The sequence below is a fragment of the Leptodactylus fuscus genome, chromosome 5 (assembly GCF_031893055.1).
Source record: "Leptodactylus fuscus isolate aLepFus1 chromosome 5, aLepFus1.hap2, whole genome shotgun sequence".
NCBI lineage: Eukaryota > Metazoa > Chordata > Amphibia > Anura > Leptodactylidae > Leptodactylus > Leptodactylus fuscus.
Window position 1 is genome coordinate 173,091,431 of NC_134269.1, and position 23,055 is coordinate 173,114,485.

General features: G+C 42.4%; 1 protein-coding gene across 2 annotated transcripts in view; it reads right to left on the reverse strand.

The window, feature by feature from the left end:
• KCNIP1 (potassium voltage-gated channel interacting protein 1) overlaps nt 1–23,055 on the reverse strand; it is a 117,872-nt gene that overhangs the window by 20,810 nt on the left and 74,007 nt on the right. For both annotated transcript variants that reach the window (XM_075274762.1, XM_075274761.1), the window contains 2 exons: nt 12,711–12,835; nt 2,277–2,346 (listed from right to left, as the gene is read on the reverse strand). In XM_075274762.1, the coding sequence (XP_075130863.1) occupies nt 2,277–2,346; nt 12,711–12,835 (195 nt within the window). The remainder of the gene's footprint in view (nt 1–2,276; nt 2,347–12,710; nt 12,836–23,055) is intronic.

Sequence of the window (23,055 nt, forward strand, 5' to 3'; positions counted from 1 at the left end):
TACCCCTTTAACTGAGACTCTGTCTTCCTAATTACATCATGGAAGACAGACTTGCACATCCTCAGTCAGCGCCCTCTATTGGTGTGCATAATTGAGGCACTGGCATCCTAATTACATCATGGAAGTCAGATTTGCATATTCTTCCCATGTTACTTTGCAGTGGAGCGCTCATGGCTTAATAAGACTCCACACACCTATATGGTGGTCTCTCCCTATGGAGTGACGATATTCCCTTAACCAATGAAAAAAACTAGTCAACTTCCTTTTTTTTTTTTTTTTTAATGTAGATTGTAAGCCCCAATCTACATTTTTTCCTATTAGTATGTCTTTGGAGCATGGGAGGAAACCCACACAAACACAGGGAGAACATAAAACTTATTGCAGATGTTGTCCTTGGCAGGATTTGAACTCAGGACTCCAACACTGTAAGGGCGGGTTCACACCTGTGCCCGATCTCCATTTTATAGGATTTCGTTTCCTGCCTGAGAAACTGGACAGGAGACGGAAACCGGCAGTCAGTCTTCAAACCAATTCATTTGAATGGGTTTGCAAAGTGTCCACCGGTGAGCGCCCGTGAGCGTCTTCTGCTCTCCGCGGTGAAACCGTTTTATTTCAACCACACACAAAGTCTTCATGCAGGACTTTGTGTCCAGTTAAAAAAAAAAACGGTTTCGCCGTGGAGAGCCTTGGACTCTCACGGGCGCTCACCGGTGGACACTGAATGCCGGGTTTCCGCCTTCTGCCGACAGAAAACGGAAACCTGCAAAACGGAGACTGGGCACAGGTGTGAACTCACCCTAAGGTTGCAGTGCTAACCACTGAGCCACCACATTGCCCCTAACACTAGTCAACTTCTATGCTTCTACTGAACATGTATTAATGTGAACCAAGTATCGCTGGGTTCACACTAGCGCCCGGAGTCCGTTCTGAGCTTCCTGTCTTCTGCATGCAGAAGACGGAAAGCTGTCAGACCGGGTCCGCCCGTGAGTGCTGGTGAGCGTTTTATGCTCTCCGCCATGAAACCAGTTTTTTAAAATCGGACACAGAGTACTGCATGTCCGACTCTGTGTCCGATTTTAAAAAAAATGGTTTCGCGGCGGAGAGCATAAAACGCTCACCGCTGCTCACGGCCGGACAGCTTTCAAACCCATTCAAATGAATGAGTATCAAAGAGTCCTGCAGCTTTCCGTCTCCTGTTCAGTTTTGTGCATGAAACGGAAACCTGCATGAACGGAGACCGGGCGCAGATGTGAACGAGCCCTATGGGTCACATTAATACCAGTAACATGAGTATGGCCAATATGTCTACAGGTTTACTACAAATTCCAGGGTAACTGCAGCTAGTATGGAGGCCAGGTCTTGAGAACCTGAGGGAGCCCCACTGACTCCTAATGAACCATATAGGAATATATCTCGGTTCTGACTCAGTAATATACACTATAGATGGCGTTCAATAATTGTACTGCAATATGCAATAATAACAAGGGACCTTTAAGAGATGACATCAATATGTTTAGGAGTCTTAATACTGACTTGGCATCCCAATGTAATGGATAGCTTCCTAATATATAATATCCAGTGAAGTCAAAGGGGGCAGAACTGAGTGGCTTTTCCCTAAAACAGATTTCTGAAACATATTCATCGGTCCCTATATTTGCTATTGAAATCTTATAGGATGCTATTACAACAATTCATCCCAAGTGGTAATCCAAGAACAATTTTCAGAGCGTTTCTAAGGATGGCGATGTCACGTTGAGGAAAGTCACAAATTATCCTTCAATGGTTCTAGAATTCTGTGACTTCCTGATTTCTCATCAGAAATGCAGAAAACCCATACCGGATTTCATGGGGTCAAAGGCATGGTTGCGAGCAGCGGAGATTGCTATGCATTGTTGTTTTTTTGTCTAGTTAGGAATAATTTATAAGGAGACTTTGTGCTTTTTGGATGTGACTGACGCCTCTAATTGGTTGGAAATAACATGAACTAGTTTTAATGCGTCATGTTTTAACCCTATGAATATAAGTGGATATTTTCTGAGAACAATGGCATAATAGGCTCAGTGGATCTAGTGTTGAACATGTTGTGATGGGTCCCCATGTGGACTCCCCGAACGGATTACCGAACATAGATGTGAACCAGGCCTTACAAGTACTAGATATTGTTGTGCCTTAGAATAAATAGTTTTATTTGTTACATTTTTAACCATTTTTTCAACAGGTAATTAATGCAAATAAATGTAATCGTCAATAACTTGTAAAGCATATAAAATACTCACCTCCATGAGGAAAGAATTGTGAATAGATTTGCTTAAATGTATCTTCATTAACAACTCCACTAGGGCATTCCTATATGTATATAAAAACAAAGAAAAAAAATCATCTTTATGGAATATCTACATGCAATATTTAAAGTAATTATTAGAGATGAGCGAACGGCGAATATCAGGCTGTTCGAGATATACGATTCCAATCGAATACCACGAGGCAAACGCACTAAAAATTCGTATCTCCTCCCACCTTCCCTGGCGCTTTTTTTGCACCAATAACTGCACAGGGGAGGTGGGACAGGAACTACGACAACGGAGGCATCGAAAAAAAATCAGAAAAAGTAATTGGCTGGCTAAATTAGGTGACCTCCAATTTATACGAATGGTGGATTTCAGATTCGGTTCATATGAGACTGTGAACTATGTGACTGTGAGACAGGGATAGATCTCAAATGCAGCAGTGTTGAGGGTACAGCACTGCTATATCTCAGGTATAGCAAAGTTGAGAAAGCACTGCTACATCTCAGGTATAGCAGAGAGCAGAGTTGACACAGTGTTGAGCGCACAGCACTGCTACATCTCAGGTATAGCAGAGTTGACACAGCACTGCTACATCTCAGGTATATCAGAGTTGACACAGCGCTGCTACATCTCAGGTATAGCAGAGTTGACACAGTGCTGCTACATCTCAGATGTAGCAGCGTTGAGCACATAGCACTGCTACATGTCAAGTATAGCAGAGCTGAGTGGGAGCTGACTTTTTCTCATAGAAATGCATTGACCAGCGTTGATTAGCTGAATGCCATACAGTGTACAGCTTTCTGCCAATCAATGCTGTTTCTTTCGGAGGCTCGTCTGTGAGGAGGCGGAGTCTATGATCAGTCCACAGCAGTCTCCATTGTGGTCCGATCTCACATGTAGCAGTGTTGAGCGCACAGCTCTGCTACACCTGTAGCAGAGCTGTGTCAACTCTGCTATACCTGAGATCAGACCACAATGGAGACTGCTGTGGACCGATCTTAGACTCCATCTCCTCACAGACGAGCCTCTGGCAGAACCAGCGTTGATTGACTGAATGCTGTACTCTGTATGGCATTCGGCTAATCAACGCTGGTCAATGCATTTCTATGGGAAAAAGTCAGCTCCCACATTATTAGTGGCATAATACAGTGACTTGGGCATGTTAGATGCCCCCAGACATGCTTCCCCTGCTGTCCCAGTTGCATTCCAGGGTGTTGACATCATTTGCTGAGGTTTCATAGTGGACTTGGTGACTCTCCTGAGTCGAATTGTGGTTTCCCCTGAAAGAAACGGTTTTTCCTCATAGACTATAATGGGGTTCGATGTTTGTTCGAATAGTCGAATATTGAGCGGCTATTGGAAACGAATAACGAATATCGAATATTTCACTGTTTGCTCATCTCTAGTAATTATCCAATGCGATACTTTTCTTTTGTTTTTGAAAATGCAAAAAAAAAAAATCTCATCCTCTGCCATTACTATTTTCACACTTCTCAGGTCTCTCATCGCTCTTTACTTTTAGGGGCCTCTTAAGATGGAGGAGAAACTGCTCAGCCAGTCAGTGATTGAGACATTTACTGCATGTTGAGACCAAGAGCAAGAGCAGCGGGGACCAAAGGACAATGGTGGAAGATTGGTGAAGGAAATGTTTTCTTTAGCTTTTTCCACTCATTTTCTAAACATGTTTTATCCTTTTGGATAAACCTTTCAATTTTGTTCCATGAAACAGTAAAAGCAGCAATCTTAAAGTATAAAAATACAAATTTCCCAGACCAACATTAATAAGTATTTTTTTTTTTTTTTTTAATGAGGCAAGCAATGTTTACTGTCCATGTAGCTTTACTTAGGAAGAACCTTATATGGCCCTATACATTCCATTGGCAATGTATATATATATATATATATATATATATATATATATATATATATATAGGATACTTTGTGTCTGAATCGGATTCTCCAAAAAAACTATGCCAAAAAGTGAAATAAGATAAGATAATCCTTTAATAGTCCCACCAAGAATACATATAAGCTCATAGCAGTTAGAAAAGATACTAGGAGTCACAGCAACTAAGAAGAAATGAAAGACTCAGGATCATTTAGTTCTCTGTGCGGAGTGATCTTCACTTAGCCTGATGTTGATTATACAGCCTGACCGCGGTTGGGAGGAAGGATCTCTGATTGCTCCTTCTCACACTTGGGGTGAAGAAAGTCGGTCACTGACAGTACTGCCCAGTGCTATCACGGTCACATACATGGGATGTGCTTTGTTCTCCAGCATGGAGCTCACCACAGACAGTATCCTTCTGTCACCCACCACCTGTACTGGTTCCACAAGGGTCCCCAGGACAGAGCTGGCCCTTCTAATCAGCCCGTCAAGTCTATTTCTGTCCATCAAAGTACTTCTGTAAGTAGCAGCTAGATATTTCAATCCATGTACATTATAGCAACATATTCAGTGTTGAAAAGCCACATGTTTATTCTCTCAGTTGATATGTACCAGTTTCATCTCTGGATTTCTGCTACAGTTTATCTTTAGCTTGTTCTGCAATGTACAATGTGCCCCCCATGCACAGCTTTAGCTGATACTTTGCTACTGTGATAAAAGGGATGAGCAGAGGTATGTGACAATAGTGGGACATATTACTTATCAGACTACCCATTTAAATATCAACCGGGTTTCAGACCCCACAGATCAGGAGATAAGGCTGAACGAAGCGGTGGTCAGACCGATGTGCTCTGCTCAGTAGGGTTGAGCGATTGGGAAAGATCGGATCCCGATCGGCGATCAAGCAAATTTCATGATCGGGATCGGATGGAAAATGATCGGAAATCAGGTTTTAAAATCGATCCTGAAATCTCAAGATCAGCTGAACCCTACTGCTCAGTTCATTTCATTGGAACTCCCAGAGATAGCTGAAGTGTAACGTTCGACTGCCTCCTACACTGCCATTGAAATTGAGAAGTCAGCACAGATATCGGAGATAACTTAAGATGGAAATATCCCTTAAAGAAAATGTAATTTTTTTGTCCTTATCTTGAGAGAATATTGCAATTGTAAGCTGTATTTATTTTCTTTTGAAAAGTGTGAGAAAAAAAATGATAAATTTACAAATTCTAACCTTCCCTACAAGAAAAGCTCTGCATATTCACTCACATGAGTACTCAATGCCCTGCTCATAATCAGGAACAGAGGTGAATGCACCATCCTAATTCTTTAGAGCTCTCGGTGACATTTGACACAGTTGACCTTGACATCCTAATACATAGACTCAAGGTGTATTGTGGAATTGATGGATCAGTTCTTTAGTGGTTCAGTTCCTTACTGGCTGACACACTACAAAGAATAGCTTTTGGCCCAGCATCGTCATCACCAGGCCCCTCAAAATATAGAGATTCACAGGGCTTATCTCCAATACTGCTGGCTGTTGACAAGCTCTGAAGCTGAATATGCAGATGGAGACTGGGGATCATGCAAGGACAGCTGACTGCATGACTGCCCTGTATATCTAACAAGAGAGCATATAGGATATCAAATGCTACCTGTTCTTGATTTGAAAAAATTGGCGCAAATTTTTTTAAAAAATCCCTCTTCCAAAGGCCCAGATTTACTGATAATTAGACAGTCTGTCTGAAAATATACCAGACTTATCAGTGCTTGAATGTTAAATCTGTCATATTTTGGTTCTGTCTAGTCTATATTTATATCACCTTTAGTTTGGCTTACTTGGACCCACAATTTTTTTGATATTATCTAGCCACATTTTTAGCACATTTAAACCACTCTCCATTTTTCTGAGAATCCACACCTTCTTTATTACGAGTGTCCAATCTAACCACAAAAGTAAATCTGGGCCATAATGTAAAGAAAAAAATGACTGTACCTGTAGTAATGGAAAATGACCACTAGATGGAGAAGTGCACTAATAGTTAGGACTAGGTAGGAAGAATAGCTCTGTAAGGTAAGGACACATGCTCAGGTTTTATACAGGTTTTGGAGTCAGGATGAAATAAATAATGCCAATCTAAGATCCACTTGTTCTACCAATGACAATGACTTCAATATTCCAAAGTGAATACCCCTTTAATGCTTACAGAATTTTTGTTTGATCATTACTTGGCTTCCAAGGAAAGAAAAAATCTTTCCTAATCCGGAGCGACTCATCTTGTGAGTTTTTGGCCTTTGGATGTGCCTTATTTATTCACGTCAGGTCTCGGCCATTCACTTAGCTAAAGGATCTACTAAAAACAGTTACAAAAAGATGCCATCATGCCAACGTGCCAGTACAATAAACCTCATTTCAATCCTGAAATATTACAGTGTCCATCAGTTATTAGATAAACTAAAATGGCTGTTGCAAACACCAAAATATTTAGAACTAAAAATGATTAAGATTAACAGGGGTGCCCAAACTTTTTCATAGGACTGTATATCTTAGAATATTAGATCTGTGGAGTCTGACACCCAGGACCCATATACGACAGCTGTACTGAGAAAATTTGGCTCCTAGGACAGTGTTTCAGTACGTACACCCACCACTATGGCACGTACGGCAAGTGAGCAGCACAGCTTACAGAATGTGAACAATACCAGGAGCTGCACTGGGAGATGTTCTGCGGGGGCCCTGAGTGTGAGACCCCGCAGATCTAATATTGATGACCCATACTATGGAAAGACCATCAATTAGTAGAATCTGTCAAAAATACATTGGACTTGGGACCAGTAATCCAGAATTCTTTCACATTCCCACCAGATATGGCAGAAAGTGGAATGAAGCTTATGACAGCTCGAGCAAAGAGGGGAGCTATCTAGGGAATATTTTTGAAGTAGGGATGGAGTCTTGTACCACCTAGTGGTCAATTTGTAGCTAGACTTTTGGAGGCAGTCACATCTAGAGGGTGCACAAGATCACCCGAGAGTGTCTTTAATGTCCACAGGAGATAAAATCTGTAGCTTCGATTCCCAAGCACTCAGGAACTGTTGCAGGGAATTTTGACATGTCATTGTCAAAGGCCAGGTTTTGTCAGCTGCTGACATACTTCTATTTCAGTTGAGGTTTTTTTTATATCATAATACTTAACACCTCACCAAGAAGATCTAGAAGTTTCCTGGACACCGTGTGCCTTAAATCCGTCCAAGCAGCACTTGCTGTAGGGTTCCATGGGAACCCTAACAGTGGAGAAATCCTAATGGTACATACCTCCCAACCATCCCGATTTCCGCGGGACATTCATGATTTCGGTGATGTGTCCCGCGGTCCCAGTTGGACGGAGGTATGTCTGGATTTCAACTCAGATCTGCGTCTGGAGGACTGGAGGACGCAGATCTGAGTTGAATAGATACGCGACTAAAGCAAGGAGCTGTCACAGCTCAGCTCCTTGCCTTGACACTGCACTCCGGCTAGTGGCTGTGTAGACACGATGTGATGACGTCACATCGCGCCTTCAACTGTGTTAGTGACACTGCGGAGAGAGCGGCGGGGGGCAAGGAAAAGGTGAGTGTGAGTGGTTTTTGTGTGTACACATTGAAGTGGAACATGAAACTGGCGGCAGATGAAGGAGGAGGGGACGGCATGACACTGGGGGCAGAGATGGGGGGACATGATTCTTGGGGCAGAGATGGGGGACATGAATCTGGGGGCAGAGATGGGGGACATGAATCTGGGGGCAAAGATGGGGGGACATGAATCTGTGGGCAGAGATGGTGGACATGAAACTGGGGGCAGAGATGGGGGACATGAATCTAGGGGCAGAGATGGGGGGACATGAATCTAGGGGCAGAGATGGGGGACATGAATCTGGGGGCAGAGATGGGGGACATGAATCTGGGGGCAAAGATGGGGGGACATGAATCTGGGGGCAGAGATGGGGGACATGAATCTGGGGGCAGAGATGGGGTACATGAATCTGGAGGCAAAGATGGGGGGACATGAATCTGGGGGCAGAGATGGGAGACATGAATCTGAGGGCAGAGATGGAGGGACATGAATCTGGGGGCAGAGATGGGGGAAATGAATCTGGGGCAGAGATGGGGGAACATTAATCTGGGGGCAGAGATGTGGGGACATGAATCTGGGGGCAGAGATGGGGGAAATGAATCTGGGGCAGAGATGTGGGGACATGAATCTGGGGGCAGAGATGTGGGGACATGAATCTGGGGACAGAGATGGGGGGACATAAATCTGGGGGCAGAGATGGGGGGACATAAATCTGGGGGCAGAGATGGGGGACATTAATCTGGGGGCAGAGATGGGGGACATGATTCTGGGGGCAGAGATGGAGGGACATGAATCTGTGGGCAGAGATGGGGGAACATGAAACTTGGGGAAGATGAAGGGTGTATATGAAATTGTAGGAGAGATAGAGGGGGGACATATAATTTACAGGTGACTGTAGGAGGATTATACTGTGTGGGGGCACATGAAAAATGAATGAGAATGGGCGGAGTCAACAGAAAAGTGGGTGGAGCTAAATGTGCCTTGTCCCTCTTTCATTTCTTCAGAAGTTGGGAGGTATGGTTATATATTTAGCTCTATGGTTATTAGTTGAGCCCTACACTAGGTATTGATATCACCATTTAATTGGTCGCTGTGGCAATAATTCCAGACAACTGGATTACATAAAAGATTGAATTACATGGGCCAAGAGTAGCTACCCAAAAAGAGATTTGGTACTAGTCTGCAGTTTTCCCAGAATAGTCACAGAAAAGAACATTAGAAGGTGAAGAATAATCGCCCCCCTTTCACCCTTCCACAAAGTGGACCTTGTAAATAAAGATTCTGAGTCTCCATTTTAACTAGAAACATAACAATTATAATTTTTAATTAAAAGTGCCTCAAGTTGTGCCTGTTAGTTGCCATCGAGGGCACCCGGATTCACCATCCATTACAGCCAGGAGACATGAACAAAGGTGGTTGTCCCCTGTGAGGGATTAGTTATCATCGCCACCCTCAATATCTCCTTCACTGCACCACCCTGAGCCTGAGGAAGGTTTGGTGCAAAAGTACAGTTGCCACGATGACCAAGTTGCGACCAGAGTAGAGCTAGCAAATCTCCAAGATCCTTTCCTCTGCTCCTTAGCACCTGCAGGAGGAGTAACTGACCTGAATCTGGGACTGTCCCGCTGAATCCGGGCCGATTGGGAGGTATACTGTTATATAGAGGATAGGCTAAGCAGCACTGTATACAGAGCTATTTATGGCATACGTACATGAAAAGCAGACATGTGGATAAGGCCTTATGCACTAATATTTGTGGTGCAGTAGGATCTGTCCTGGATCTATTCAGAAGATATCTCTCAGACCATGTCTGGTATGGAGACAGAATACATCACAAGAAATCCTTGTGATGCTAACAAAGCAAAATCTCCCCCCCAGAACTTGCCTCCTCTATGCCACAGGGTAAAAGGAATTAAATGGAAGCCACGTTTCTGTAAGCAAAATATATTTCTGAGGTTCCTCATTGTTTTTGACCACGTCTCTGCCTCACGCTTCTGTTGCCAATAATCTGTATACCAAATCTGGACTGTTACTTGACTACACTTGCTTTATAACACCATCCATCACGTTTGTTTCATGCACTGGACTTCCAGGCCTTGACAGACTTTATGTAAGGACATGAAGGATAGGCTTGTTAAACCTTTAACAAGAAGACAATGGCAATAAAATACACAGCACAGAAGTTCAATGTTCTGTACCGTAAAAACTCTCTCTAATAGTACAATTACACAATAGCAAAATGTATCTGAAAACTGCATGGAAAAGACATCCTTTCATAAATAAAGACATGCATCTTGCATCTTATACCACTGATGACGATTGGCATTGATTAAAATTACATAACAAATGTGTTTTGAAAAATAAATGTTTTTTCAATACTTTTAATTTTACTCCCCACAGATAAATGTAATAGTAGTGAAGACGCTGAAGGACCTACAGATCTAGTACATGTATACTGGGGTACGGGGCTGCATGTCCCCCACTGACCATGTATTTGTCCATGCTTTACATGGCTGACAACTGCCCCCTGCAGAAATCCACAGGGCTAGCAGTTACTGGCCATTGTATTTCTTGTATTTCTCTTGTTCTTCACTATTGCTCTCACCTGGTCTAACTGACAATTTGTGTTCCTTCCCAGCAACTCTGTAGTCGTCTTTTAGATACAGCTTCTTGAGAAGGAACTATCATCAATCCCTCCATCCCTGAAGCTGCTGTTTGACCATTTTCCACTTGTGTAACTGTCTATTGCTATGTCATCTTCTGCATAATCCACTCGACAGTGGCGTAACTAGGAATGGCGGCGCCGCATGGCGAGCTTTTGACATGCCCCCCCCCCCGACCGACACCGACAATCTCGACCGACCCCCTCCTACGCATTCCTGTGCACTCTATTATGCCCCATAGTGGCCCTTCACACAGTATTATGGCCCTTAGTGGCCCCTGCACACAGTATTATGCCCCCTAGTGGCCCCTGCACACAGTATTATGCCCCATAGTGGCTCCTGCATACAGTATTATGTCCCTTAGTGGCCTCTGTACACAGTATTATTCCCCCCAGTGGCCCCTGCACACAGTATTATGCCCCATAGTGGCCCCTGCACACAGTATTATCCCCCATAGTGGCCCCTGCACAGTATTATGCCCCATAGTGGCCCCTGCACTGGAGAGGTAAGTAACAGTGTTTTTTATGTTTCTTACCTCTCCTGGTCCGCCAATCATTATACTCGGGGGTCCGAAAAGACCCCCCCCCTCCCGAGTATAATGATAGCAGTGGTAGTGGCTGTCACCAGGCCCCTAATGTCCCAGGCCCTCTGGCAGCTGCCTCTGCTGCTATGGCGCTAGTTACGCCACTGCCACTTGACACAAATTGTTTTCTAAAATGTTAGTGGAACTAGTAAACCTTTATCTGAAACAGCACAAATGTAACTTTTTTCAACAACTTAGTAATATCTTAGCAACACATAAACTAAGGGTATGTTCAGTTTTTTGCAGATGCAGAATCTGCCTCAAAATCCGCCTACAAAAAATGTCTCCCATTCATTTCAGTTTTTTCTTCCCGCTAGCAATTTTTTTCAGCTAGCGGGAAAAAGAAGCGACCTGCCCTATTTTCCCACGGATTCCGTGGCTGAGTCTGCCGCAACATCTGCGGCTCGAGACTCACTCCTGATTAGGCCCATTCATTCGGCATAATCAGAAGTGTGATGCTGCATCGGCATCCCGTTGTGTCTAGCTGCATGGAAAAGTCACATGGCAGAAAAGGTTTCCGCCATGTGAACATACTCTTACACTGTTGTCTTGCAGCATTGCAATCTTACAAATGAACTTTCACCGACTCCACCAACTCCATTTGCAATGCAGTTGTAATTTTTTTCTCTAGCTCTCAGAGAAATCAATGCACTTGGGTTGGCACTTGATGTTATATTTAGGTTGTCTACTGTCAGGAGGGCAGTGTCAGGCAGGAGCAAGAAAGGGGGCATGATTCAAAGCTCCAATCAAAAGTGGACAGTGTCAGATCTCAGAATCACACACGTAGTCTGCTCCTGCCTGACACCGCCCTCTTGACAGTTCAAAGTCTACAGAGCATATTGGGGACCAAAACTAAAAGAACTTGCTTGGGAACAGTGCGGGATAGACATAAAATTACCATTAAATGATGCAAAGAGCTGGACTTGGCAGAGATGGTAAAATGTCCTCTTTAAATAAGACCAAAGGCAACACATGATATTTTACCAATATGTTGTGAAAAATTAATAATTATATATTCTCCTATACAAGACCCTTCTTAAAACTGCCTATTATTTTCTTTACAAAACTCCTCCATTGAGTCCTCCAAACAAAAAGAGGGGTCCTTATGATTTTGCCTATTTTATCGTGAGATATCCGAAGAAAATTGGAACAAGATAACCTACTTAGAAAAAAAAACCCTTTTGTTTTGCTAATAATGCCCCCAAAATAGTAACACAAAAATTTGCACCGCATTTCCTGGAATAACCTCATTGCTAAGGAAGGACACATCTATAAATTATCATCATAGGGCAACGCTTACCGTATATACTCGAGTATAAGCCGACCCAAATAAAAGCCGAGGCCCCTAATTTTTTTTTTTTGCTGACTCGAGTATAAGCTGGGGGGGCTTTTTCAACACAAAAACTGGGCTGAAAAATTCAGCTTTTACTCGAGTATATATAGTAGATTATTCTTGCATATAATACTGTACCTTGTATAAAGGGATGGTAATGCATTGAATAAACAATAGTTATATATACTAATAATAGATCTGTATTATAATACAAGACATACTAAATAATACATTGTAGAGATGAAGTTATTGAACGCTCTGTATGAAACCCTCACATTCCTTAGTGCAGTCTTATGAAATATTTACAATAGTTTAGATTTTTTAACATCTTACATATAAACTTACATTCTTGAATCCCCGATAAAGAACTTGGAGCTCTCGTTTTGAAAAATTTGTTTGTGCTTCGAGTTGTTCTAGTCCTTCTGGGCGATAACAAACTGTTGCCATTTCCAGCTCATCTTCTATTTTGTCTGCCAAAAACAAAAAAGTACATAAATATAATATTTTTTACTGAATAATATAAAATGTTAAAGGGGTGTTCCCATCTCAAGGATCCTCTCTATACTGGTAGCTTATGTAAATTGAAGCCTTTTCTTAAATATATTGCTTTAGAAATTCTGCTTTGTTTGCCTGCTTTGTGAATTTATTCCTCCCATTGTTTACACAGTGTTGCTATAACCACGGACCTATAGGACAAAAGACGTCACTTACTCAGTGCTCTTGCTGACAGGACAATCATTCAGCTAATTGCAGTTTGCTGATAAAGTCTGTTATCTCTCTATGTAAACACACAGATAGCACTGAGACCATTCTGTACAAGCATCTGCATATTCTCTGACCTGCAGAAGTGTTCTGTGTCCCGTTCAGCCAGAGGTAGGAGGGGGGAGAGAAATACAGGAAGTGAGAAGCCAACACTGCAGACAGACTGCTGAGACACTGAGATGGAAAACCCCCTTTAACTTAAATTATATAAAAATATGAATACCTTAAAATACTGTACTGTACAATGTTCATGCATCATATCAACAAGTATGATAAATTTACAGAATAGCACAAACATTTTGGGGTTAGATTTCTAATAATACAAACATATGATTTCAATTTAATATTGCTCCATTTTGTGCATGTTTTTGTTTCAGTCTAGTCGAGTTCACACGGGGTATTTTGGTCAGGAATTTGAGGTCGTATCTGCCTCAAAATCCTAACCAAAAAGACAGCTCCCATTGAAATCAATGGGAGCCAGTCAGTTCTTTTTTCCGGGAGCGGTTTGTGAACCCATCCTAAGGGCAGGCAGTGCAACCGGCATCCAGTCCCGCACTCCGCTGCGGATTAGGCCCAAATGAATGGGCCTAGTCGGGAGGGAGTGTCTTCAGGCAGATGTCACGAGGCGAATCCGCCTGAAAGAATGAGCATGTCGCTTCCTTTTCTGGGAGCTGGAACAAACGGCTCCCGGAAAAAAAGTACTGACTGGCTCCCATTGAAATCAATGGGAGCCGTCTTTTTGGTCAGGATTTTGAGGCGGATACGGCCTCAATATCCTGACCAAAAAACCCCGTGTGAACTTACCCTAAGTGTTTTAGGCTTCATGCACACTTCTCATATGTGTGTATAGGTTTGCTTTATGGCAGGGTACAGCCACATGGTTCTCCATTTAGTTTAAGATGTTGAATAGTTCCACACAACAACAACATATGCCATTTGCCTTTATCACAATAGACAGAATTAAAAGTTCTATATCACATAACCACACTTACTGCTTATACGCACACTGGCCTTATACACAGATCACGTTCAGCATTTCTCAATCAATTATGTAATTAACTTTTTATAACAGACAGTGACATTTCTCATTACATAAACGTCTAGTCCATTTTACAAACTTGACATAGAACCTGCCATTAGTAGCCCCTGGGGAAGGAAAGCGAATAGGAAAATACTTCTTTATTTCTTGTAATGCAGGTGTATGTGCACCAAAGAGATGTGGAGACAAGCTACATAAGCTCATGTATAAAACCCTACGCACATCAAACTTAAAAGTCTTTATGACGTATACTTAAAATGTTGTTGACTTTTCAGGATAAGGGTGCATGCACACTACGTAACGCCGGGCGTGTATGAGAGCCGTACACGCCGGCGTTACTGCAGGGCTGCCGAACACTTCCCATTCACTTCAATGGGAGCGCTCGTAAACGCCGCTGTTACGAGCGCTCCCATTGAAGTGAATGGGAAGTGTTCGGCAGTCTGCCGTAATGCCGGCGTGTACGGCTCTCATACACGCCCGGCGTTACGTAGTGTGCATGCACCCTAAGACTAGCTTCACATCTACGGGGGGTCTCTTCATCGTTTGGGTCCAACGGGGGACATATAGAGTTGTGCTAAAAAGCTTACATACCCTGGCAGATTTTTTGTTTTTTGGCTTTTTTTCAGAGAATATGAATGATAACACAAAAACTTTTTCACCCCTCATGGTTAGAGGTTGGTTGAAGCTATTTATTGTCAAACTTCTGTGTTTAACGGATTGTAACGCCTTTTCTCCGTGAAAATTTGTGCCTTTGTTGAAATAATGTATTTCAGAATATTCCTCACCCCGCCCTGCAATACCCTTCCTCCCTTCTATGGGTCCATTCACACGAAGGAAAATGGTGGAATTTCAGCGCTGAAAAAAAGCCTCCCATTGCTAGCAAAAAAAGAAACCCATTGAAGTCAATAGGAGGCTTTTTTTTCAGCGCTGAAATTCCACCATTTTCCTCCATGTGAATGGACCCTAAGAGTGATAGGACCAGGAAAAATTTCAGGTTAGCTCCCTGGCCCTGTCACTCACACAAGGATAGGGGGGAATGGGGGTGAGGGGTGTTTGGAGCAAAGGAGCTGCCCGCTACCTTGCCTATCTGTGTTGCTAGTTTAATATATTTCACCCCTGTGAACAGATGCCCTTTATTGGTAGACATTTTAAGAAGTGATAACATCAATATAAAAGAAAGAAAATAACAAAAGTAAATGCAGTCATATAAATGTAAACTTGGAATACCGCACATCTATATATTTACTGACCCTCATTGGGGCTCAGTTTTCATACTTTGGCCTTTACACAGGATAGGCCATCGATATCTGATCTGTGGAGGTTCAGTGTCCAGACCCTTTAACAATCAGCAGTTCCCGTTGGCTCTGGTTGTTGGTAGCCATACAGGGGACTATGTCAAAAGCAGGAGACGCCATAACGTACATGTCTCAGTACTGCAGCTCTACCTCTATTGAAGTCAATAGGGGCCAACTGCACTAGCCTGAGACCACTGCTATACATTGAATGGTGCTTTCTTCTTCTGACACCACCCCCTATATATCTTTGGTCACCTGTGTATAGGACTTCTACCCATATCAAATATTCTTAAAATGAGCCTCATCATTAAGGAGAATTCATCTACATTGCAACAGCCTTGTGCATATGCTATATATCGCCACAAGTCTGGCAAAACTACAAAAACATGAATGATAATGATAAAACCCAAAGCTATTGTAACTACAATACACTAATCCAATTTTGCACCTAAGGTCCTTGGGCACATGCAAAACAATATACAGTAATTCAGTCATACTAAATAGTATTATTACAATATTACAAAATACTCTGCTTACCTTAGGTTCACAACTGCGCTTGGGTTTCTGTTCTTTGGGTCCGCTTGGTAACCCGAAAAACGGAAACCCAATCCGCTTAAACAGCAGCTACCTGTGGAACCATCCTCAAACACTCCTCCATTCTTTTCAATGGGAGTCGATAGAAAAAGCGACACGACCTGTCTTCAGGCGGATTCCGCCTTGAAAAAACCATTGAAATCCAAAGCTCTTTTCTTGTCTAAGACCAACGTGTTCAAATAATCAACTATTTGGTAGAAAATAAAGAAATATCTTGTGGAAATAAAATAAGTGTCTTGTAATTGAGCAAATGTAAATAACAGAAAAGTGGCATACAGCCCTTTATAAACACTGGAGTGGTGATAATGGGGGGTAAATTTGGGTATTCTTTTAATTTCAATTTCTTTTTTAAAGACTTTTCCCACAAAAGGGAAATTAAGAAAATTTAAAAGAATGTACTGACTCAGAGGAGGTGCTTGGTAAATCCATGTTTTTATTAATTTTCCCCCTTTCTCCCAACAAATGTGCAAAGATCTAAAGATTCTTCAATAGCACCACCTTGGATAGCATGGCTATCAAACCAGAGACCTGCCGTGGCCTTAGCCTGAATATATATTTCTCTATTCACTAAATTTGCATTTATTTTCTACTATTCAATAACATCTGTATATCTGTGCACAATCGGTTAGTGTTTCCCTATCTCTTAACCATGCCATGATAACTCACAGTAGAATCAGTACTGATAAAAAGACTCCCATTGAGTTCAATGGGTTCCATCTTCCGCGCGGAACACAATGAAGTCAATGGGAGTCTTTTTATCAGCGCATGATTCTGCTGCAAGTTATCGTGGCAGAATCAGCGCCACTTTACTAAATATGAATGGATCTTCACGGTGACCTCCGACTGTTGTTTGGGGCAAATTAAGCCGGAAGCTTGCACATATAGTTTAGTAAATCTGCAACTAATTTACAGGTAAGTCGCCATTTATCACGGAAAATCTCTGCAACATCACCTTATTTCTAGCAATCTAATATAACTTGTAATATTATTTTCTTCAAAAGATATACAGACTCCACCTAATCCTTTGTACCGATGATCCCTGACAGTTTAATGTGAAGATAATTGTTGTTCCAGTAAAGGAGCTCTTTCTGTAATGGTGTTAAAGCCTTCTCTTCCCGAGACACGGTGATTCCATTTTTTGTAGACAACATGTACAAATATTACTCCAAATTAAATATTAATAATAATGATGCTGATCTTTCTGTATAATGAAGGTTGCCTATCCCATGTATCGCTTTACCTACCTTACCTCTTATTACACTTTGAGTCTACTATGTCGGTCTTTGTACGCAGAAGCATTGATAAAGGCGCTCATCAGTAATAACTATTAGGGGATTCTGAGGGTTCTGTCCAGGATTTCTATCTCTTGGGCAGGACAATTACAAATGGCGCCTCTTGTACTGAGTGACCTCCCCTCTCCTAAATTACTCAGCCCATTTATTTTGAGGGCGCTAAGTAATTCTCACTTTTCCTGTTTGTACTGCACACAAACAGCTTGGTTTACTTACAGATTACAGTGGTGATCAGCTTAGCGACAAAGCACGTTTAACAAGTAGGGAGAGCCTAAATGAACACTGATGACATATGGTATTCCTGAAAGAGCCACTTCAATGCTTAGATTGGAAGAGCAGCTGGTCAGTATAATGGCTGTGTCTGCTACTAGAGAACAGCCATATCCCTGTCCCTTAGATTTAAATAGCACAAGCTTTAGTTCTTTGCTAACATAGGACCACTGCTGATCGAACGTATCGTAACCACCATTTATTAGTACTGATAGAACATGTCTAGTTACAAATGCATTGCCATCTCAATCTACAGCGTAAAAACCTAAACTTCTCACCTGGTTTAATAAATGGTCACCAAGCTTGATCATCTGTAGCGATCGCTGAAGATTCGTTAGTATTTGTTAGCATATATCTGTATTTCTTACATAGTTACATAGTTGATGAGGTTGGATAAAGACATTAGTCCATCAAGTCCAACCTATAACCCTGCAATCCCTACTGTGTTACGGTTTGTTGTCAGATGCTTAGCATAAACACAAAGGTCCACATGCTCTCCTCATCCTTCACCAAGAAGAACATCAGGACATGCCTTCTCTTCTTTAAGGGTATCTGCCCACACTGAAAGTTCACTATATATACACACGTGGACAAAATTGTTGGCCCCCCTCATTTAATGAAAGAAAACCCCACAATGGTCACAGAAATAGCTTGAATCTGACAAAAGTAATAATAAATAAAGATTCTATGAAAATGAACAAATGAAAGTCAGACATTGCTTTTCACTTCAACAGAATTTTTGTTAAAAAAATAAACCTCAGAAATGATGGTTCAGTAACATAATATTTTGTTGCGCAACCTTTTGAGGTAATCGCTGCAATCACACGATTCCTGTAACTGTCAATGAGACTTCTGCACCTCTCAGCAGGTATTTTGGCCCCTCCTCATGAGTAAACTGCTCCAGTTGTCTCGGTTGTGAAGGCTGTCTTTTCCAGATGGAATGTTTCAGCTCCTTCCAAAGATGCTCAATAGGATTTAGGTCCGGGTTCATAGAAGGCCACTTCAGAATAGTCCAATGTTTTCCTCTTAGCCACTCTTGGGTGTTTTTAGCTTTGTGTTTTGGGTCATTATCCTGTTGCAAGACCCATGACCTGTGACTGAGACCAAGCTTTCTGACACTGGGCAGCACATTTCTCTCTAGAATCCCTTGATAGTCTTGAGATTTCATTGTACCCTGCACAGATTCAAGACACCCTGTGCCAGATGCAGCAAAGCAGCCCCAGAACATAACAGAGCCTCATCCATGTTTCACAGTAGGGACAGTGTTCTTTTCCAGATATGCTTCATTTTTCCGTCTGTGAACATAGAGCTGATGTGCCTTGCCAAAAAGTTCGATTTTGTCTCGATTTTGTCCATAGGACATTCTCCTAGAAGCTTTGTGGCTTGTCAACAAATTTTTAATTATCATTACTTTTCAGACTCAAGTTATTTCTGTGACCATTGTGGGTTTTTTTTTTATTAAATGAGGGGGGCCAACAATGTTGTCCTTGTGTGTGTGTGTGTGTGTGTATATACACTCACCGGCCACTTTATTAGGTACACCTGTCCAACTGCTCGTTAACACTTAATTTCTAATCAGCCAATCACATGGCGGCAACTCAGTGCATTTAGGCATGTAGACATGGTCAAGACAATCTCCTGCAGTTCAAACCGAGCATCAGTATGGGGAAGAAAGGTGATTTGAGTGCCTTTGAACGTGGCATGGTTGTTGGTGCCAGAAGGGCTGGTCTGAGTATTTCAGAAACTGGGATTTTCACGCACAACCATCTCTAGGGTTTACAGAGAATGGTCCGAAAAAGAAAAAACATCCAGTGAGCGGCAGTTCTGTGGGCGGAAATGCGTTGTTGATGCCAGAGGTCAGAGGAGAATGGCCAGACTGGTTCGAGCTGATAGAAAGGCAACAGTGACTCAAATAGCCACCCGTTACAACCAAGGTAGCCAGAAGAGCATCTCTGAACGCACAGTACGTCGAACTTTGAGGCAGATGGGCTACAGCAGCAGAAGACCACACCGGGTGCCACTCCTTTCAGCTAAGAACAGGAAACTGAGGCTACAATTTGCACAAGCTCATCGATATTGGACAATTGAAGATTGGAAAAACGTTGCCTGGTCTGATGAGTCTCGATTTCTGCTGCGACATTCGGATGGTAGGGTCAGAATTTGGCGTCAACAACATGAAAGCATGGATCCATCCTGCCTTGTATTAACGGTTCAGGCCGGTGGTGGTGGTGTCATGGTGTGGGGAATATTTTCTTGGCACTCTTTGGGCCCCTTGGTACCAATTGAGCATCGTTGCAACGCCAAAGCCTACCTGAGTATTGTTGCTGACCGTGTCCATCCCTTTATGACCACAATGTACCCAACATCTGATGGCTACTTTCAGCAGGATAATGCGCCATGTCATAAAGCTGGAATCATCTCAGACTGGTTTCTTGAACATGACAATGAGTTCACTGTACTCCAATGGCCTCCACAGTCACCAGATCTCAATCCAATAGAGCATCTTTGGGATGTGGTGGAATGGGAGATTCGCATCATGGATGTGCAGCCGACAAATCTGCGGCAACTGTGTGATGCCATCATGTCAATATGGACCAAAATCTCTGAGGAATGCTTCCAGCACCTTGTTGAATCTATGCCACGAAGAATTGAGGCAGTTCTGAAGGCAAAAGGGGGTCCAACCCGTTACTAGCATGGTGTACCTAATAAAGTGGCCGGTGAGTGTATATATATATATATATATACAGTATATATCATGCAGATGTTTTCTCGCTTCCTATTCCTGAATATGTTCTGACAGATGTGTTGTGAGATGATCAGCTTTCCATCAATAACATTCCTTGATATTTTGTAACAATATGTCTATGTTATGTGTTTATATGCATTGCAATTTGTATTTTCTGAAGGGTTTTGCTAACATGTCATTATAAATGTTCTGTTTGTATATCAAATAAATTCATAAATATAACAAACAAGGACTCAGATGCAGATGGAATTGCAGGCTTCAGACAGACAGACCATGTCTGGGACACAGGCACTGAAGATTAAGACCGGCAATTGACAGCATGCAAAGTGGAGTTTAAATAGCCAGAAGCAGGAGTATTCAGAAGGCCAATTGGATAACAGAACTCAGAATGCCCAAAACCTGAATGGAGTCAGGGGCCACACGGTGGCTCTGTGGTTAGCACTGCAGCCTTGCAGCACTGGAGTCCTGGTGTTCAAATCCCACCAAGGGCAAAAAACCATCTGCAAGGAGTTTGTATGTTCTCCCCGTGTTTGCATGGATTTCCATCCCATATTCCAAAAAAAGACATACTGATAGGGAAAAAATGTACATTGTGAGCTCTATGTGGGGCTCGCAATATACATAAAAAAAAAAACTAAATGAAGTCCTAGCACAACAGAGAAACTTAACCCCATCAGAGGCCTAGACACACTACAGCAATAATCAGTAGTGCAGCTCATTGCACGATCCATGCAAGAGTGCAACTGCAGAGACCGCATGCCCAGTGTAAATATTCCCCTACCGCACATCAGACATTCAGGTGCAGAATGCCGTTCAGACACTCCACACCTGAACCTAACAGGCGAAGACCTGGTCATAACAACCGGTTTAGTTTTGGCCACTTCCAAGGGCATTGTCTAAGTGGCCTCCTTGGTCTTTACACTTTAACTCCTAAACGGGGATCTAGATTTTAGGGTGACTACAAGGTCACTATCTCTTGGAATGGTCCTGTTGTTGGTGACGGATAATCAAACAGGCAATGGGGCTGTGGTGTAAAATACTAAGGGGTCAGGCAGAAGTAGAATCTGAATACTGGCAAAGATCAGGGCAGGAACATGCACATGCTAGCTGAGAAGAGTAAACAAGAGGAAGGGTTGGACGCACAGGTCACAGTGCAGCACTCGTGGATTCTCGTAAGCTAGGAACCTAATTGCTCTGGCAGGGTAGATCAGGAAAAGCAGACTTTTATTTCTGCAGACTGACAGAGATGGGGAATATTACTAACTTGCGCACTGGTCTTTAACTAGCAAGAAAGAAGCATGCACCTGCTCTACGGAGAGACTCGGCAACAACGACATCGCGAAGTGTGCAGCAGCTTACGGAGAAGGTAACTTGGTGGTTATGCTTACCAGGAAAGAGAGTACACTGGTGTTACACTAAACAGAACAAGGAGATACTGTATAAGAACTCAACAGAAATTAAGTACACAAGAAGACAAGGACATTGTCTTCCTTCGGTTGCCAACATATCAGTTTGAAAATAACCAAGTGTATCAACGTACTCATGGAACCAAATGTAAGGTGGAAAATTTAGTTCATACGTAAGAGCACGTATGCTATCTACCTACTGTACTAAAGTGTCCCTGTAGGGAAGCATATGTAGGCCAAACCTCTTGTTCTATTAAAATCTGACTGAATGAACATAAGTCAGGGAGTCAGGACTTTGAAAAATCTAATAAAGAGATAGCAAAAAACGAGCTATTTAGATGATGAATTTTTGAAGAAATAATGTTTGCAAATTAGCTGCAAAGGGAGAAACTGAGCCCTTATTTCTGCCGGGATAATTTCATGCTTTTGACATGCACAAATAAAAACTGATCTGAAATATACTTACACACAGTATTTTCTAAAATAAACATCTGGCACCCAGCACTTTACAGTAATTCAATTTTGTACTAAAACATAACATTTTGTAATAAAAAATGCATAACCATGGATGTCTGCGGCTATACGCATGGCCCAAGCAAAGCTTTAGATGCACAGCTCTCAAAATAAGAAAAAGAAGCAGTGTTCATATATGTCACCTATACTTATGTCTACGTACTCATATCTTCCAAAAATATTCCCAAAACCACCCTAAAATTTTGCAAAGGGTAGGGTGTAATAAATGCAGTTTCGTTCTAGTTATTTACCTCCTTACGAATCTTAAGCCTGGTTCACATATGCGTTTGGTATTCCCTTCGGGGGACTCCCCCGAACGGAATAGCGAATGCATTGACAAGCGGTGAGCTTATGAAAGCACACGGACCCCATCGACTGTAATGGAGTCCATGTGTTTTCCGCGCAGTGTCCGCAAAGTAGTCCAGGAAGTACTTTTCTCTCCTCATGTTCTGTGTGGACACCGCGCAGAAAACACATGGACACCATTATAGTCTATGGGATCAGTGTGCTTTCATAAGCTCACCACTTGTCAATGCGTTCGGTATTCCGTTCAGGGGGTCCCATGCGGACTCCCCGAACGGAATACCGAACGCAGATGTGAACCGGGCCTTAGAACACACGATAGGGGCGTTTGCTCTTCCAGTCATCCTATGAGTCTAATTCAATTAGTTATCGAATATTTACTAACATCTTAATTGTTAGTGCCCAAGCACACGTGGACGCTTTATATGGTATCCTTATCCCTAATCTTTAGTATAAACCTCTATGACTGA